The sequence below is a fragment of the Carcharodon carcharias genome, chromosome 13 (genome assembly GCF_017639515.1).
Source record: "Carcharodon carcharias isolate sCarCar2 chromosome 13, sCarCar2.pri, whole genome shotgun sequence".
Taxonomy (NCBI): Eukaryota; Metazoa; Chordata; class Chondrichthyes; order Lamniformes; family Lamnidae; genus Carcharodon; species Carcharodon carcharias.
Window position 1 is genome coordinate 34,069,032 of NC_054479.1, and position 18,908 is coordinate 34,087,939.

General features: G+C 38.9%; 2 protein-coding genes across 11 annotated transcripts in view; both read right to left on the reverse strand.

Annotated features, from left to right (window-relative positions):
- Positions 1–4,541, reverse strand: part of vps33a (VPS33A core subunit of CORVET and HOPS complexes) — a 31,826-nt gene extending 27,285 nt beyond the window's left edge. Inside the window, exons 1-3 of one of the 3 annotated variants that reach the window (XM_041202759.1) lie at positions 4,403–4,541; positions 1,483–1,548; positions 828–971 (exon numbers count right to left, since the gene is read on the reverse strand). In XM_041202759.1, coding sequence (XP_041058693.1) covers positions 828–937 — 110 coding nt within the window. In that variant the 5' untranslated portion in view covers positions 938–971; positions 1,483–1,548; positions 4,403–4,541. The remainder of the gene's footprint in view (positions 1–827; positions 972–1,482; positions 1,549–4,402) is intronic. The other 2 variants (XM_041202757.1, XM_041202758.1) reach the window with 2 other exon arrangements.
- A 7,315-nt stretch (positions 4,542–11,856) lies between these two features.
- The window catches only part of clip1a (CAP-GLY domain containing linker protein 1a), a 166,035-nt gene continuing 158,983 nt past the window's right edge, over positions 11,857–18,908 (reverse strand). For 7 of the 8 annotated variants that reach the window (XM_041202209.1, XM_041202213.1, XM_041202210.1 and 4 more), the window contains 4 exons: positions 18,560–18,612; positions 16,144–16,149; positions 13,242–13,369; positions 11,857–12,669 (listed from right to left, as the gene is read on the reverse strand). In XM_041202209.1, the coding sequence (XP_041058143.1) occupies positions 12,441–12,669; positions 13,242–13,369; positions 16,144–16,149; positions 18,560–18,612 (416 nt within the window). In that variant the 3' untranslated portion in view covers positions 11,857–12,440. The remainder of the gene's footprint in view (positions 12,670–13,241; positions 13,370–16,143; positions 16,150–18,559; positions 18,613–18,908) is intronic. The other variant, XM_041202212.1, reaches the window with a different exon arrangement.

Consider the following 18,908-nt stretch of genomic DNA (forward strand, 5'->3'; position numbering starts at 1 on the left):
AGTAATTGTGTACTGCTAGTTATCCGGCTAGTCATTATTGATTATATCCAGAGATTTTTTAAAAATCCAGTCTAAAACCAAAAAGGGTGGGGAAAGACCGTACATCAATAGATTTACATGTACATGCACAAAACAGCCTTCTTGTGCACGTAAACTTAATGCTAGTTGTAAACATACCAATGTTTCAAAATACAGCGATCGAAAAATCAGCTTTTATTCTCCAGTTTTAGTTCCTTACATTTATATTTGGCTGTCCACTTAAAAACCAAAAGATGGTCATTCAATTACAGCAGTATCTGTAACAGTAGCAATAGTTTAATCATTATACCAACTAGTTAAACTAAGACAAGGAGGTTCTTTTCCAGGTGGAATAATGGGCAAAGTTCATGTGCCAGCAGGTACACCACTTGTCTGTTGAAGTTATCACACTGATGAGGAAGAGAAACAGAAAAGCAGAATACAAAAGACAAATGTTACCAGAACATTAGAACCATTTCAAAAATAATTTTTAAAAGGTGCATTTTTCTATTTAATGCAACATCTCCCGAAGAGGTGACATGCTCCCTGTTCCTTGTCTATGCCATTAAATAACCAAAAGCCTTGACCAAAATGGCTGGCTCAACAAAGGTAATTGTTACCTGACCCGACAGGAAACAACCATAACAGCATAAACTTATGTCCTTAGCTGCATAGAGATCAGAGCACCAATCTCAAGGGAGATTATCCATTTTAACATCTTACATCAGATGACATGGGAAAAGCAATTTGAAAAAGGATAAATTAGAAAAAGAAATCAGCAACCTGGTATAAAACTGAGAAGCACCTACCAACGAATATTATCAGCGATGATGTCCATTATTTCCAGTCTAGGCCTCACAAAGAAAATTATGTTTTTGACATCTGCTACAGGTAGACGCCCTTCCTTCAGGGTAAACATTTTATCCACTTCATGTTCCTAAAGGATTGTTAAACTTTACCATTACTGTAAGTATCATGACCCTCAAAGACTTGAGAAAAACAATACAAAATACCATGGAAAAACTGACTTATCTGCAGGATTTTAAGAATTAATCTGTTAATTTAATGTGGATATTACTTTAAAATTTCTAATTTTTGTTAGGAAGGGAAAATACCACAAAATTATTATAGTAATCACATAAAAATATTCAGCAGTGTTGCCTGCATAGCAAATATGTTTTACAGAATTTCAAATTCTGCTTCAAAACGGGTTTCAGGCAATGCTCAACATTAAGTTATTCCAAATTGTCAGTTCTACAGAAATACATTTTACCTATATAAACAAAAATGCAGTAAAACAGATTAGCTTTCAATCTTGGTTCAAAGTATTTCATTACTAATTATTCTATAATGAATATCCATTTTTGGAAGATGATCAATAATACGTTAGAAGAATGATATTTATTGGAATAAAACAGACTAGTGTTAGTCAAAGTGCCCAAGTCTTAGGAAACAGCCATTTACCTTTAATAGTGAATACTGTGCAATTAGTCCAAATGGTCCAGTAAGACGCTCATCCCAAACTATTGCCTGTGCAAGAAAAATAGACTGTTATTCAGGTGCCAGAAATTCACAAAGTCCTGAAGTCTCAAACAGTCTTGTCCCTGCACTTACAGCAGGAAGATCGACAACCTCTAACAATCATCAGCCAACAGTGACCAAGAAAGCAGAGAACAGATTTTCAAATTTAAGCTCATCTTATTTTATATTTTTTCATCTAATTCACAGGATATGGACGTTGCTGGTAAGGTCAGCATTTGCTGTCCATCCTCAGTTGACTCGCTAAGTGGTTTGAAAGAACCAAGCGTCTTTCTGGGCCACTTCAAAGGGCAGCAGAGTCCACCACAATGGTGTGGTACTGAGAAAACATACAGACTAAATCAAGTTAGAATAATAGCTTGCCTTCCCTAAAGGACATTGGTGAAGCAGCTTGGTTTAAAATGATGAGGTTCCAAAAACCTTTCAAGAGGTACATTTCTGAGATCAAGATAAAAACTGGAGTTCTTGTTTGTCTCTAGCTACTAGAGCATTTGATTTATGCAAAGTACAAACCAACAGTATTACTGAGTAAAGGAGTCAAATAAGGTGACTTCAAAGTTTATACAAAAAAAATCTATTTCTAACACTTAACTTCCACAGCCAAAAAAGTGACAAACATGAGGAAACACAAGTGTAACAGAACACCATACAATACCACATTGTCCCATATTCCAACCTAGTTCATTAGCAAGCTAGGATGTAGAATCTTGTAGCAGAATATATTACAAAATTTAAAAGATAGTCAGACTACTCAATATGCACAAAGACAAAGACATATCTTAAGCAGTAGGCAATTCATTCAGTATCTTGGCTCTTCAAAAAAAAATTCTGCTCCATAAGTTTATCTCTATTTTATGAACTATTTAAAAAAAAATCTAATTTACAGCTGCAAAATAAGTAATAATAGATTGGACAAAATGTGGCAGCACACTAAAGATGGCAACATCTAGCATCCTTACCTGGTCTCGCTTACACATAACTCCAGGCACACAGCAATGTGGTTGACCCTTACCTGCCCTCTGTAATGTTCAGTTCAAGGGCAATTAAGGATGGGCTACAAATGCTGGCCTTGCCAGCGATGCCCACATCCCATGAAAGAAAACAAAATGCAGCAAACTAACTAGAGAGTAAATTTCAACAATCCCCAGATATTGCACCATTAACACAGTAAAAATCCCATGGTAATTCACAGAAGTGAAAAATGTCAGACACAAGATATAGTTTTGCCAATTACCTCTATTCAATACACAAGCTAAACCATGAGCTTCTAATCATTTGCCAACTTAATTCTCCCACTCTGACCAAGTCCTTGGCCTCCTACATTGTTCCCATGAAGTTCAAGTACAACTAATCTTTTAATTAGCCATTTTCCAACCTTCCAAACTCAGCATTTGAGTTCAACAATTTGAGATCATAAGCACTGCTCCCATTTCGGTAATGGTTCTGCAGTTACCATTTATAATTCCTCTACGTATTTTGTTTATTTACTTATCTCACTAACACCCACTTTTGCCTTGCACATTCATCCCTTGTTATCTAATCACTCCTGCCTTCTAGCCTGTCACAGACCTTTCCTTTTGTTCTCTCCTCCTCATGCCCTCACCCCCACACTACATGTTTATAGTCTGCCCCATCTGTAACATTTTCCACTTCTGACAAAAAGTTATCCAACCTGAAGCATTAATTGTTTTTCCCCTCTCTCAACAATTGCTGCCTGGTATGCTAAGTATTTTCAGCATTCCCTATACATGTTATAGGTTTAGTGATGGCTTTGGGGAAGGGGGGGGTGGGTAGACACACACACAGCAGGTAAGGAAAGGTAACAGAATAAGTTCCAGGCTGTAGGGACAAAGTAACCATCAGTTCAACCAAATGGTATGTCAGGGAGAAAGTATGCAAAGAAATTAGGACCAAGTGATTGACATTTTAAAAACAGGTAAGCACAGGCAGGCAGGGGGGAAAAAAAAGGGGATCTCAATTTTTAGACCACTCCATCTCTGAAAATTGTTCCATTTCCAGTTTTCTGTTAAAAAGCATAATATGCAAGTGTACCTACTGAGCAAGCTCACATGCATTAAACCATGTTTTTATATACAATTGTTTTGTATAAATTTTGAGGGATGGTCAGGAATGTAATTCAGTTACTCAATGTTATTAAAATTAATTTTTTTGAACTTGGTAAGCATAGAAGAAAAATCAGGACTCTGGTAAATCAACAGCCCTTCATAAATGAGAATAATGGAGCCCTAATAAAAATTAGTTAAAAACACATGTCAATACGCATAACATTGTCATTGCATTCCTTCCATCCCTTAAATCAGTAGTTGTTTCGTTTAGTATTTTTGTAATCATAGCAGACTGTTATTGGGTTTCTAGAGATTAATAAGGAAAGGGCTACCCCGTACCCCAGGTATCCAAGGGTCTAAGGAAAGGGTTGCCCCACCACCCCCACCCAGGTGTCCAAGGGGATTTCTAAGGAAAGGGTTGCCCTGCGCCGCCCGCCCCCAGCCCCCCCCCCCCCCCCCCCACCGGATTCCAGGGTGGAGGGGGGGGGTCTCTAAGGAAAGGGGAAAGAGGAAAAGGTTACCCCACCCCCCCCAGGTTTCCGAGCGGAGGGGGTGGGGTCTCTAATGAAAGGGTTATCCCGCACCGCCAGGTTTCCAGGGGGGTCTCTAAGGAAAGTGTTACCCCGCCCACCCCCCGGTTTCCAGGGGGTCCCTAAGGAAAGGGCTGCCCCACCCCTGGGCCGAGAGCACCGGTTTTTCCATTAATCGTCGGCAAGACTCAGGCCGTAACCGCGGTAACGCGCACTCCCAGGCCCTGCTCCAGCACCGCAGCTTCGGACCTTGCTGCCTTCACATTTATCCAGGAATTCGCGCAGCTCCTTACGGGCTGCCTCCCGCAGGTTGTTGAGGATTACCCTCCCATAGCTCAGGTGCGCCGCCATCTTCAGCCTGGTCATGTGACGCGGCAGGCGCCGCCCCACGTGACCCAGCCTGTCCATCAGGAAGCGCTTGCGACGAGCCTGGGCTTGGAGGAGCTGTTTTGAGGCTGGGGACTAATTGAAGTAAATTACAAACAGTTAACAAACTGCCTATTGCTGTTCATTACACAGAGAATGCATTAAAAGGACCACTGCTTTTTGGTGAAACACGATTTGAAATGGACCAATAAAGGTTCCAGTCCAGCGCCATTTAAGTAACAACATGATTACAAAGATGAAAGCAAAATACTGCGGATGCTGGAAATCTAGAACAAAAACAAAAACACATGGAAAAACTCAGCAGGTCTGACAGCATCTGCGGAGAGGGATTCAGTTGAACATGATTACAAATGCCCACTTCCAAGGATGGGCAATGCTAGTAAAACATTTTCACTATGTTCATCCAATTAAGAGAAGCTTAGAACTAAATTACAGTAATGGTCAGTGCATCCATCACTAGACAAATTCAAGTTTTTATTATGCGCACTAACATGTAGTCAAATAAATTTGGGCCCAGTTTGAACTCCCCTGCCCCGTGGAAACCAGGCAGAGGGCAGTTTGAACAAAGGCAGTCATTTCCTTCCTCTGATCTGGCTGCCTTCCTGCTGTGTCCTGATTTAACCTGCTCTTTTGAGCAAGTGAGTGAGACATTCATGGGAAAGCAGTAGTGAGCGCTCTTTAACATCAGCAACTTGCATTTATATATCATCTTCAATGTAATAAAACATCCCAAAGTGCTTCACAGGAACATTATAAATTAAAATTTGATGTTATTGTGACTCAATCTGTAATTATATGTGGAGGTCTGAGTGGCAGACCAGTGACAGTTTCCCTAACAGGCTACTCCTGCTACAGGAGCTGTACTGTGCGCTACAAGAGACCCAGGTAGATAAATAATTGAACCAAATTTGAGATTTTCTTATAAATCAGGAGGAGGAATACCCTCAAGGCTCACAAATAACCTTTGGACCTCTCTTTCCACCTCTACCCCTGTGCCAGTCCAGAGGCTCCTGTTGTCTTTCACCTGGGTCCCCTCTCCCACAAGGTTGTGAATCTTCCTCATTTTCATTTTCTGTTCATGCAGCTCAAAAATGTAACATTACATTCAAATCATTCACTCAGTACAACTAAGACTGAACAAAACTTCCTGTAATTGAGATTAGGCATTTTGTTGGGAGATAATATTGGAGAAATTATTCTGTGGAAACAATAGCGGAAATATTTTGAAGTTGTTAAACTATGGCCAACTTCTTATAGTAATATTAAGTGGCCTGTGTGTGCTTAAAGGCTGTAAATTTACCTCTTAGGTGTCAGTTGTGACTCAGTGGTAGCACTCTCGCCTCTGGGTCAGCAGTCTGTGGGTTAAAGTCCCATTCCAGAAACTTAAACAAAATCTAGGCAGGCACTTCAGTGCACCACTGACAGAGTGCTGCACTGTTGAATGTGGCTTCCAAAGAGACATTAAACCAAGGCCCCATCTGCCCTCACAAGTGGATGCAAAGGTTTCTAATACACTATTTGAAGAGGAGTGGAGTTCTTCCCAGTGTCCTGACTGACATTATCACTCAAAAAACCCACATTAATAAAACATGTTATCCATTCATTATCTCATTACTATTTGTGGAATCTTTCTGTTTGCAGATTGACTGCTGCATTTCCTGCTTAGCAACTGTGTCTGCACGTCAGAAGTACTGGTTTGACTGCAAAGCATTTTAAAACGTCCTGAGGCCATGAAAGGTGCTATATAAATTCATGTCTTTTCACTTTTATATAAGTGTATGTACAGCAGTTGAAGAAACTAGGATTATTTGTCTTCACTCTTGCATCTGTGGTTTAAGTTTATGATGAAGTCTGGACTCTAATGGTTCTGGGAACCTGAACTGAGTGTTGGTGAGCAGTAGGTGTTGACTGACTCCATCCATCATTTCACTGATGGTTGGAAGTAAACCGATAGAACAGCAGCAAGTCAGATTTTCCCTCTCTTCTAATGGAGAGGACATTCCTGGGCAATCTTCCAAGTGGTTGGATAGATGGCAGTGTTATAGCTGTACTGGATTAATTTTGAGAGCAGAAAGCTTTGGTGTGTATCTTCAGCACTATTACCAAGATGTTCTCAGACTCAACGGCTTTGCTGTATCCAGTGCACTCCACCATTTGTTAATCTCATATGGAGAGAACTCTGGTTGCGGGCATGTATGACATTGGGCAACTTGGGAGCAGGCCCATTCAACCAATCAGCTGAAGAGACTCAAATAATTTAGCCTGGTCTCTTGCACTTGTATTGGGATCCTCTTTAGAAGAGGATAAAGATTACATAGCACAAGACATGACAGCACTTCATTGAGCTAGATTATATGCTTACATTTTTGGATTGGGCTTGAACCCCCAACCTTCTGAACCAGAGACAAGAGTGTTGCTATTGAGGCAAGGCTGACACTGTCAGTTGTCTGGTTGTCCACGACCCTCAGAATGAATGTAAAATGTAATCATGTTATGATCACTGCTATCTAGGGGTGCCTTCGCTAGGAAGTTATCAATTAACCCTATCTCATTGCTCAATACCAGGTCTAGTATAGCCTGCTGTCTGGTTAGCTCCAGAACGTGCTGTTCTAAGAAACTATCCTGAAAACATTCTATAAACTCACCTACGCTACCCTTGCCCATCTGATTTTTCCAGTCCACATGTAGATTCAAATCCCCCATGATTATTGCTGTTCTTGGCACACCCTTTTATCTCTATGTTGAATCGGAGGTAGTCTCTTGATTTGAAGAGGGTCAAGAGTGAGGGATGTGCCAGCCCATGAGGTTACAGATTGTAGTTGTAAACAATTATGATACTGGTGGCCCACATTGTCTCATGAAGGCTCAATTTTCAGCTGTTGGACCTGTTCTTAATTTTTCTCACTTAACACAGTAGCAGTACCACAACAAACAGTGGAAATCATCTTTGCAGCAGAGATGATAGTTTGTAGAGAAGATGGACCCAATGTGTCCAGTGGGGAATTCTTGGGTACAGATTTGCTGTCCATTTTACATCCATTTGATTTTACTTTATGTTGGTCTGTAAAATAGCTGGTCTATCTGAACCAATTAGGTTAAAGTTATAAAAGCAAAATGCTGTAGATGCTGGAAGTCTGAAATAAAAACAGGAAACGCTGGAAAAACTCAGCAGGTCTGACAGCATTTTTGGAGGGAGAAACAGTATTAACGTTTCGAGTCTTTATGACTCTTCTTCAGAAATTTTAACTCTCTCTCTCTCCATGGATGCTGACAGACCTGGTAAGTTAAAGTTAACCTCCATCTATATGAAGTTGGTCACTTTTACCAATGCTATTGTTAGAGGAGTCTGTAATATCATGTAGTGAGGATAAGATCAAGTGATTTACTTCCTCTTGAAGGCTCTGTTGTATTTGTACAGTGGTGCCCATAAGGTTCAGTTCTGGGCTACTTCTGTTCAATACATCTATCTATAATTTGGATATAGACTCAGAGGGAGTGGTGTTGAAATTTGTGGCTGATACCAAAATAGGATATGGCCAAATCTTTATAAGACCAAAGAAAACTACAAAATAATATTGCTAAAGGGTGATAATGTGGTAGATGGAATTCAATGTCATTAAGTGTGAGGTGATATTTCTTGGTTAAAAAATACAGAATATACTTTGAATAGAAGTAAGCCTGAAACATCAGAGGGATTTGAGGGTACAGATTTACAGAACATTCAAAGGCAGCACCTTGGGACCTTAAAGTAGTTAAACAAAAACAAATGGGATTCTAGGCTTTATCGCAAGATATAGAAAATGAAAGCCAAGAAATGATAAGTCTATATAAAACTGTCATAAGGGTGCTGTATTGGGTTTTACACTATAGGAAGGGTATTGATGCTTTAGCGAGGATATAATGTGAATTCATAATGAGCTGGATTTACACTCCCCCACTGACGGGTTTATAAGCCACTTAATTTACCCTTGGCAGGGGTAGGCCCACACTATGCAGCTTTAGTTGCGGGGGCTTGTGTCAGGCAAGAGGGGGTGGGTGGAACCACTTTTGCAGGCCCTTGAATCCACCAGAGGCACCGCCCCAGGGTCACCCCTTTTAACCCACCCTATGGCCTCTTGAACCAAACCCTCTATTCCCTCATGTCCCCTCACTGGGGCCAGGTTGGCAGGCCTCTGCTAGACCCTGACCCTGGACTTACCTGGCCTCTCAGTATTGCGGACAGCCTGTAGTCCAAGCAGTGGTCACCACTACCAGTGGCACTGCTGGAACTACAGAGCTGCCAGCCATTCAATTGGCCGAGCTCTCGAAGGCAGGACAGGCATAGAAGTTTTACCTTAAAGCAATTTATGCTGTTCTCAGTGTTAAATCATTATGGGAAGTTGTTGGAATGGGTGGTTCCCCCTCCCAACCCCCATCTTTCTAGCCTTGGGGTGGGTGGAGGGGTGGGATCTATGGTGTCCCATAAAATCTAGCCCTATGATGCTGCCCTCTATCTCCAACAAGAATGAATCTAACCATTGCCGTTGACATTCAATGGCATTACTATTGCAGAATCCTCCACTATCAACATCCTGGGGGTTACCATTGACCAGAAATTGAACTAGCCATATAAATACTGTGGCTACAAGGGCAGGTCAGAAGCTAGGAATCCAGCAGCAAGTAACTCCTGACTCCCCAAAGTCTGTACACCATCTACAACGCACAAGTCAAGAGCGTGATGGAATACTCTCCACTTGCCTGGAGAAGTGCAGCTCCAACAACACTCAAAAGCTCAACACCATCCAGGATAAAGCAGCCTACTTGATTGGCAACCCATCCACATTCACTCCTTCCACCACTGACACATAGCAGTGTGTACCGTCTACAAAATGCACTGCACAACTCACCAAGGCTCCTTAGACAGCACCTTCCAAACTCACAACCACTAACATCTAGAAGAACAAGGGCAGATGCATGGGAACGTCACCACCTACAAGTTCCCCTCCCAAGCCACTCACCATCCTGACTTGGAAACGTAATGCTGTTCCTTCACTGTCGCTGGGTCAAAATCCTGAAACTCCCTCCCTAATAGCACTGTGGGTGTACCTACACCACATGAACTGCAGCAGTTCAAGAAGGCAGCTCACCACTGCCTCAAGGGAAATTAGGGATGGGCAATAAATGCTTGCCTAGCCAGCCACGCCCACATCCCATGAATGAATAAAAAAAGGAAATCCAAATATGAACACAGATTTGAAAGATTGTTTTTTTTTGTTACAGCAATGCAGATTATGGGGTGGGCATCTGTTCCTCTAGTGGAAACTCAGGAAAAAACCTTTTCAAAACAGGTGTTTCACCAATTGTTTTACAAGTCATTTATTCATATTGTCAACGTAATATATTTAAATTAACTAGGTGCTAAGTTTACAGTTATGGTCATGTGTGAAAGAAGCTGATTACTGGGTTAGAATTTAATAACAGCGCTCTGAATCACTATGATGTACACCAAAGAGGAATAACAAATTTAAAGAGAAGGTACTTTTGTTCCCAATGGATCCCATTCATTGATCAAGGCTAATTCAAAATTACAGGGTACAGCTTTTTTAAAGTGCAATAACAGGTTACTCTTTAATGACCCTTATTTCTGGTATGACATTATTTTGAAAACTATTCTTTAATTTTTAAATTCCAATACAGTAGTTTTCACTGATGGGATAAAGTAGATGAATTATAATTATTGAACAGTAATAAGCCAGTTTTGGACTGTAGGAAAATAAAATGTTAGGGACTTTATGTGAATGCTTTCATTCTAGTATGTTTACAATGTTCTAATCAATGTGTAGCTAAAATTATGTTACAAAATAGTCTCAAAGTAGGTGAACATTGGAGGTGAATTTTGGCAGTCGACCCTCCAAGGTGGCTAAGATAGAGTCTTAAAACACCAGTTTGGCCTGCATTTACTCCAAGAGACCATTTTGGTAAAGGATGTGCACACTAGGAACGGCCACCCGGAGGTTCATAATAGGACTGAACGCCACTTAAAATGCCTGCTAGTGGTTGTTAAGGAGGGCAAGGCATTTTGGTAGTTGACACTCTCTCCTAACAATGACCAGACGTTTGAGGATGTATAAAAGGCATTGATGTAATTTCAAGCACTACTTAAAGGGATATTCACAATTTCATGTTCACTTGCTGCTGGAACTGTGAACAAGACCACTGAAACACATCGGAAGACTTTGTGGGACACTTTGTCAAGACTTCAGCAACACTCTTGCATAATTTATTCTGGAAATTCTCGAAGGCTTCACCTTAAAAAATATTACTGTGCTACTCCACCTTGTTGGACACTTTGTAAACTTAGAGAAAAAAAATGCTTGGTCAGGGACATTTGGCTAGGGATTCCCCTTGGTCTGGACGAGAATGGGAGTACTGCCCTGACTTCAATCGTCTCAAATCATCTGCTGCTGAAACCCTCATTCATGCCTTCCTTACCTCTAGGTTCGACTATTCCAACACATTCCTGGCTGGTCTTCCACATTCTGCCCTCCATAAACTTGAAATCAAAATTCAGCCGCCGTGTCACAAGTCCCTTTTCCCTATCACCTGTGCTTGCTGACTGACATTGGCTCCTAGTCATGCAACGTCTTGCCTTTAAAATTCTCATCCTTGTTGTCAAATCCCTCCATGGTTTTGCCCGTCTATCTGTATACCTTCAATAGCCCCACAACCTTCCGAGATATCTGTGCTCCTCTAATTCTGGCCTTTTGTGCATTCCCATTTATAATTACTCCACCACTGGTCTCGCCTTCAGTGACCTAGGCCCCCAAGCTCTAGAATTCCCTCCCTACACGTCTCTGCTTCTCTACCTCACTTTCCTCCTTTAAGGCACTGCTTGAAACCTACCTCTTTAGACCAAACTTTTGACCATCTGACCTTATGTCTCCTTATATAGCTTGGTGTCATACTTTGTTATATGATGCTGTTATGAAGCAATTTGGGATGTTTCATTACATTAAAGGTGCTATAAAAGTTGCGATTGTGGTTTGCTTAGAAATATTAACTGATGATTTAACCATTCTGGATATTTACCGAGAACCAATAAACAGAACAAATTTCACTCATCACTAGAGGGGATGTTATAAATGTGAATGTGCATTTTTAAAAATCATTACATAACAGCTTTTCCTGATATTGGTTTGCCTACATGACTGTCAAATTCTTAAAAGTGGAGAGGGAAGCAATCATTTGAATGTAAAACAATACAAAATTAAAATTACAGAAGACGCTGAACTAAACAAGCTGCATCATATACAGATCAATGAAGGCAATCAAAACAATCATAGGTAATAATTTATTAAAGTTGACACAGTACACAGTGTTTGGGTTAATACTGTCTTTACATATGCCATCCCCTGCAACAACTGTAATACTATACATTCATTTCAAAACCCAAACTTAGAAACAGAGGAAAAATATTCAACATATCCTTATGCTGATTTCTGAGTAAATTACTTTTGGGCAAAATAAATCAAGGTATATACACGTTTATAAGCCTAATTTCCCACATATTTTACATACAGTATGAAAAACAATATAATGTCCACACTCTCTTTATACACAGACTAAAGTCTGACATTCAGAAGCAGATAGTTTTAAATGCTACAAGATTTTTTATACATTGAATCTTAAATCCAAACGTAATATTTGTTCTGTATAAGTTATTTTTCAAGTTAGTTGATATTGAAACCGTAACAAATGCAGTTAAACGAATGTGCAGTACAGAGTAATGAAAGGACAGAGTAATGAAAGGACAGAGTAATGATAGGACAGGAGAAAAAATGGTTAAGCAGAAAAGGAAAGCAAAAAAAAAATTGCAAATTCAAACAAACAATGCAGATCATGTCTGCATTCCAGTATTGCATTAGAAGGTTTCATCATCATTGCAGCTGTTCGTCCAGTGCCCAAAAACCTCACAGGTGTCACAATAGGGGCGCTCATCATTTCTATTGCCATGGTAAGTAGTATGTGGAGGAAATTCAGACATCTGTGCTTGCGTGGGACAATCCTCTGTATCATGGAGGTCAAAGCAGTCACAGATATCACAGAAGAGACGAGGTGGTAGTTTTTTCTTCGTTTGTGTCTCATCCAAGCTGCAAAGGAGATATTCAGCATGGTAATGTCAGTACTGCTTAATTCTATCTTCTTCGGAATGGTCTCCAACCAAATTTTTGTGCCCCTTTCCAGAAGGTGAAAACATTAAATTGTTGAAGGAAATGTGAAAGGCCCTTCTGGTCTTTTTGTTATAAGGCTTGGCACTTATTTTCCCCTTCTTTCCCATGGTTTCCTTGAGCTACATGCCATCTTCAGTCAAAGAAATTGACAGACAACCGGTCAATAGGTGGTCGTGGCAGGGGTCAGGTGACAATGCCTTGAACAGGATCTGCCTATCCTCTGCACGGCACCTCACACAATAGTACAATCAAGTTTAATAAGGCGGAGTCTGGATGGGAAGCAAATAACTTTTCTCAAGCATTATAGATGTTAGGTAGTTTAATAAGGTCGCACAACCAGCTATCCTCATTTCCTGTCTATTTACTCTCTCTCAATGGTCTAATATTAAGGGCTCAAGATGTGAAGAATGAGTTGCAGATTTCCCAGTACAGACTGTTAACATATTGCAAATTGTACTCACAAAGTCACGACATTTATTATTTCAGCTTACCTGCCAAAATTATTTATATCAGTAGCATCATTGCCATTAAGGGATGCTTCAGCCATCTGTGCTAGCTTTGCCTTCAGTTCTTCATTCTTCCTTTGTAAATCCACTATTACAGAGTTCAGGAAATCAATCTGGGATTCAAAGAAGTAAAACATATATAAATCCTTAAAAGGCAGTGCAAACTCTGATTTCTTAATGAAAACTGAATAGGAATATGTAGGCTTAATTTTAGAAAAGAAAGTGGGTTCAAGCTAAATGAAAATATTCTGCACACACATACACCAAAGCATTCTGAGAATATTTGGGGTTTGTAAGTCAAACCACAGCAAGGCATTTCATACCCTTCATAACTCACAGAATTAAGAGACAAAAATAATTATTCTGTAAAGGGAAAATTAAAATGTGTCCTGAATATGACCAGTACCTACATAAATATTGGAAAATGATTCAGTATCACAATAAAGGTGCAAATATTCAGTAAACATATAAAACAATTATAATAATTTAAAAAAATAGTTACTAAAAATCACAGACCGCACCTTTTTGTAAGCTGAGAATGCAATCATACAATTATTTCAACATATGATGTTTGATGCATATTTCAAAAGCCAAAGTTTATCAAATGAAGATAAAATAATAAAATCGTCATCATTGTGAATTATTTTATTTATAACTTTGTAGCATGTTTGTATTATGTTAAAAACAGCATGAGGAAAAATTATTTTAATTGAATTAATAGCAGATCAAGGCACAGGATTTTATCAATAATCTTTAAAAAAAGGTTATCTGGAACTTTCATCGAAGGGTGACCACCATCCAGGTTTGAACTGGACGGTCCAGTATCACAGACGACCACCAATTTAAGTAATTGAAATAATTTTCTAATTCTTGATCTGCAAAAAGACAATGTGAGAAGCAGGACGATTGGCTCATGCAGAAATTGACCTGCTCACTCATGCAAACACAAATCTGACCCATTTCATATTTGTAGATATTTTGGTACTGGATGTTCAGCACAGCTTTGTGCAACTAGAACATCACTAGATCCAGTCTGCCTGTTAAATTGGGAATTAGATGGTTACGTGAGATCAAATATTATTATATAATTAATACTGATAAGCATCATGCGCACCCCAAATCAAGATGACAATATATACATCCTTCATTGGTATTTATCAGAACATATCTTGATAAGATCATAGAGGCAATTTTGTTTTTGTTCTTCTGTTGGGAGCAATGTAAAATCAGACAGCAACAGGCAGCTGGTTCCATGCGGCTAATGTCTGATGAGAAAGATTAACTACAGTGATAAGTATTGATCTATAAAGGCAGAGATAACATTTCTAATATAACACAAGCAATCTCAAGCCATAGCAAAAGCGAGTTGGAGGATACGTTGTCTTTTAAAGAGGTTTATATGTCATGTACAGCAGATTGTCAGAACTATGGATTTATTGTACTTGTATACTTCAAATTCTATTTTATTGCAAAGTACTCTGGATTTTTCCTAGTGCTTTGGGGGTCAAATTCCAAAATTCTAATTATTCTATGAAGTTTAGAAATGGGTTAATTTAGTTTTTATTCTTGATCACTTTTTAAGCTCAAAATATATAACAAGATGGTACGTTTAAAGGTGTCAGCTGGAAGTAGCTAACTGGTATTTATTTAGTCATCCTGGGGAGAAGGAATTATTTGTTGGGGTGAGCAGTTCTTGGGGTCTGATAGTACTGGTGGATGGTTTTTGATTTGGTGCACAAAGAGGGTGTGGTACCACTGTGGAGAGGAAAGTCAAGTTGCACCAGACCTTCAGGATGAAATGTTGGGAGTTTTGCTCATTGATGGACTCTTGGTGCCTGCTAGCAGTAAGGGGAGAGGAGGACACAGGGCTGACAGCTTATGGGGGTGGGAAATAGGCAGGTGGCACTGGATCTGGCAGCACTGATTTTCATGTTTCTAGGAGATCTCTATAAACATTGAATTCAAAGTTTTGCAATTAGTTCCTGGTCATGCATCTCTCTGTTTCTGACTGTGCCTGTCCATGAATGTGTCCGTTTTACTGCTGTCACGAATTGGTTCAGATTTCCTAACAAACAAAACACATGATAATTTCCTTTCCGATTTCCTGAGAATGTTCAAAATTCAATTCACTTGTTTATTTGGGAATAAATAAGAAGTCAAATGCATGATCTCTCAGCTTAATATGTTTATTGTATCAGTTGGGCTAAATGAGTACTAATTAACTGTACACTCAGACTGTGGGATCTGTATTCAGCTAACAGTGGACGATTACATTAAACTTAAGCCCAGGCATTTGGGAAAGGTTGAGATCATCCATTAACTTAACAGAGGAATTGCAAGACAATTCAATGGATAAAGTTGATCATGAAATTTGCATTACACACTTTTTTGAATATTTGTTGATTGATTTGCCACTTTTCCCGGTCAATTTTAATGGTGGTTTCTTTTCATTGATCATTTGGGATTGGTTGTTTCATAAGTTAATAGTGGCTTCTTTTTGGCAGTTTTTAAAATTTTCTTGCATTTGATTTGTACTTTGTTTTGATTTGCTGTTTTACTTTGATTCAGTGTTATGGGAAAAGTACAATCACAAAGGCATGACAATAGGAATCCAGTGCTAAGTTCAATACTTTCAAAATATTGAGGATATTTTTAATTGATAAACATGCTGCAATCTTAAGACTCACAATAGTAATGAATAACACTTAAGATAATCCTGTATAAGACACATTCAATGTTTTCTTTTTTTCTTTCAATACATATTTCTGCCCAACAATAATTACTGCTTGATAGGATTCAAGTACCAGGATGATCTTAGTTAGGAATTTTGCGAAATATACAAATGCAGAACAAATAAGTATGAAAAGGAAGGCAAGCAAAAACAAACCATTTGCTGTTTGGAGAGAAGCACCGGCAGCATCAAGAGGAGGAAAAATGGAGAAATCAGTTAGTACAATGCAGCATTACTTATCAACTAACAGTTATTGTAAAAATAGTAGGAAATAAGCAGAATAAGCTTACACAGAATTGAAATCAGATGCCTTTGGGTGTTTTGTTTTTTTACAAAAAAAATGTAAGACATAAACTGAAAAACCTGACAAAGTGTTAAAACATTTTCAAATAAACCTTTTTGGCTTACATTTAATATTTTCCATAGTTATTTTACTGGATTCTCTGAATAATAAATCACTAATGACAGAAAAATCCAATAATTGTAAACTCGTCTTAGCATTCCATTATTTTGCATGTTAACTTTTCTGTGCCACTGTAAACGGATCACACTGGCAATTAGCTGTGCAACAAAATGTTTTATAATTGTTCAAGTCCCACTTCTGGACTTGAGCACAAAAAAATAAGGTTGACACTTCAGTACAGAACTGAGGAAGTGCTACACTGCTAGAGATAACGTCTCTCAGATGAGATGTTAAACTGAGGCCCGCCCCATCTGCCTGCTCAGGTGGATGTTAAGGACCCATTCTTTTGAAGAGGAACAGGGGAGTTATCCCCCAGTTATAATTGCTTTTAAAATATGGAAAAAGGTTCTTGCTGCATCGAAAAGCTGCTGGTACATGTTTCTGTTTTATTTTCAATCATTTTAAGAAGGGAACTTTGCCTGCTCACAAGCAAACATGCAGCTCCCCCACTCCAGAATTGAACTATCAATAACTATTCTCAGATTTAGTTGCTTGGTAGTACAGATCTTGAATATTGCTGGAAAAAGAAGCATGCTGTTGAAGCTATTCATTTTGTACTCATCAGGACAGATGCAGGAATGCGAAATTTCAAAGGGAATAATAATTTATACTGCATGAGAAAAAGGATGGTGATTGGTTGGCAAGTGGGCTTTGATTGGTCGATACGTTGCCATGGTGAATACATCAGAGAGCTGTCATCTCTCATGTTTTGTTTACTCAAAAAAGGTGCAATGTCTGGACATATTCCTTGCAGAGGAAAGATCACTGCATATGAACATAAGTAGCTTCTGGCAAGTGTGAATGAGCTACATGGCAAGCCTGACCGATAATCTTAAATTGGTTAAAAGCAAAATACTGCGGATGCTGGAAATCTGAAACATAAACAGAAAATACTGGAAAAACTCAGCATCTTCTTCTCTGAAGCGTCATAAGGACTCAAAACATTAACTGTTTTTTTTTCCCCACAGATGCTGTTAGACCTGCTGAGTTTTTCCAGCATTTTCTGTTTTTGTTATCTTAAATTGGTTTTTGTTTAACTTTTAGCACACTCAGGATTGTTCCGCAGGTGCTGACCAATTGCAGAATCACATCTAATGTTAGGCATTGTGTTCTGAGCTTTGCAAGCAAGGTTTGGTTGAGCGCTGCCAGTACTCTGTCTATTGCGAACAGCCGAAGGGACATGCTATTTGAATGATCCGCTAGTTGTTGGGACGTATGGCCTATGTGCCTGGCATTGCACCAACACTGAAATTTATACACCACATTACTCATTTCTGTGGTAAACAGAGCAACTTTTTTTGGCTTGATGGCAGTATCCTGCTGGCGATTGGCCAGCACTCACTGAATAATCCCGAGTGTGCTAAAAAATTATACTAACAACCAATTTAAGATTGTCAGGCTCACAATATAGTTCATTCATTTGCACTTGCTGGAGATTACATATATTCAAATGCAGGGCCCTGTCCTCTGCAAGCAAAAGGAATATGTCTAGACATTGCACCTTTTTTGAACAGATTAAAGCGGTGGGGCAATAGTGCACTCATGACAATGTCTCAACCAATCAGAACTGACTTGCCAACCAATCAGCACCCTTTTTCTCATGCAGCATAAACTGTTGTTCTCTTTGAAGTTTGGCGTTCTTGCACCTGTCCTGATGAGTGCAAGATGAAAAGCTTCAACAGCCTCTTTATTCAGCAATTCTCAAATCTGGAAAAATTTAAGAAATACAGACAACTTTTGTAGAGATCCTTAATCCTTTCACAACAGATTAAATAATAAAATTGCACTATTTTATCTGAAATTTAAAGACTATAATTAGTCCTCAGTCAAATATAGCAAGCAGTCATAAGTGATGATAGAAAAAAAGATGATAATTAATAAAGAGTAATAATTTAAAATTTAAAAAATACAAATTCAAATCTGTGGCCTACCCTCCAGTTTGTTTTACTTAAATCAATTTACTCAATGTAAATTTCCAATGATATTTAGTTACACTTTACTACCATTGGTTCAATACATATTTCTCCTCTCGTACATTTGTTTAGTTAATTTTCTTTATTATAACAAAATCATTTTGCTGCTAAAGAAGTTATAAAATGACAGGTTTACCTGGCTCTCGGCTGAATCATTTCCTTCTCTTTGTTTTTCAATGACTGGTTCACCTTTAAATATAAAAGAACGTAGTTTAAAAACAATAAATATGCATACAACCACAAGGAATATGGGGGAACATTGTAAGAATATATGCATATTTTTAAGAACTATTGTGCCAATTTTTCATATTTCAAAACATTAGGTGAGACTTTTAAGTAATAAGCACCATTATTTGTGTCTCTTATAGTCAGATATCAGGGATTACTTCTCATTTTTGATGGCCGAGTGCAGAATCAAAGGAGTTTAATGCCCAGAGGCCATTCAGCCCATCAGGTCTGCGCATACTGTTTGCTAATTTCATCAT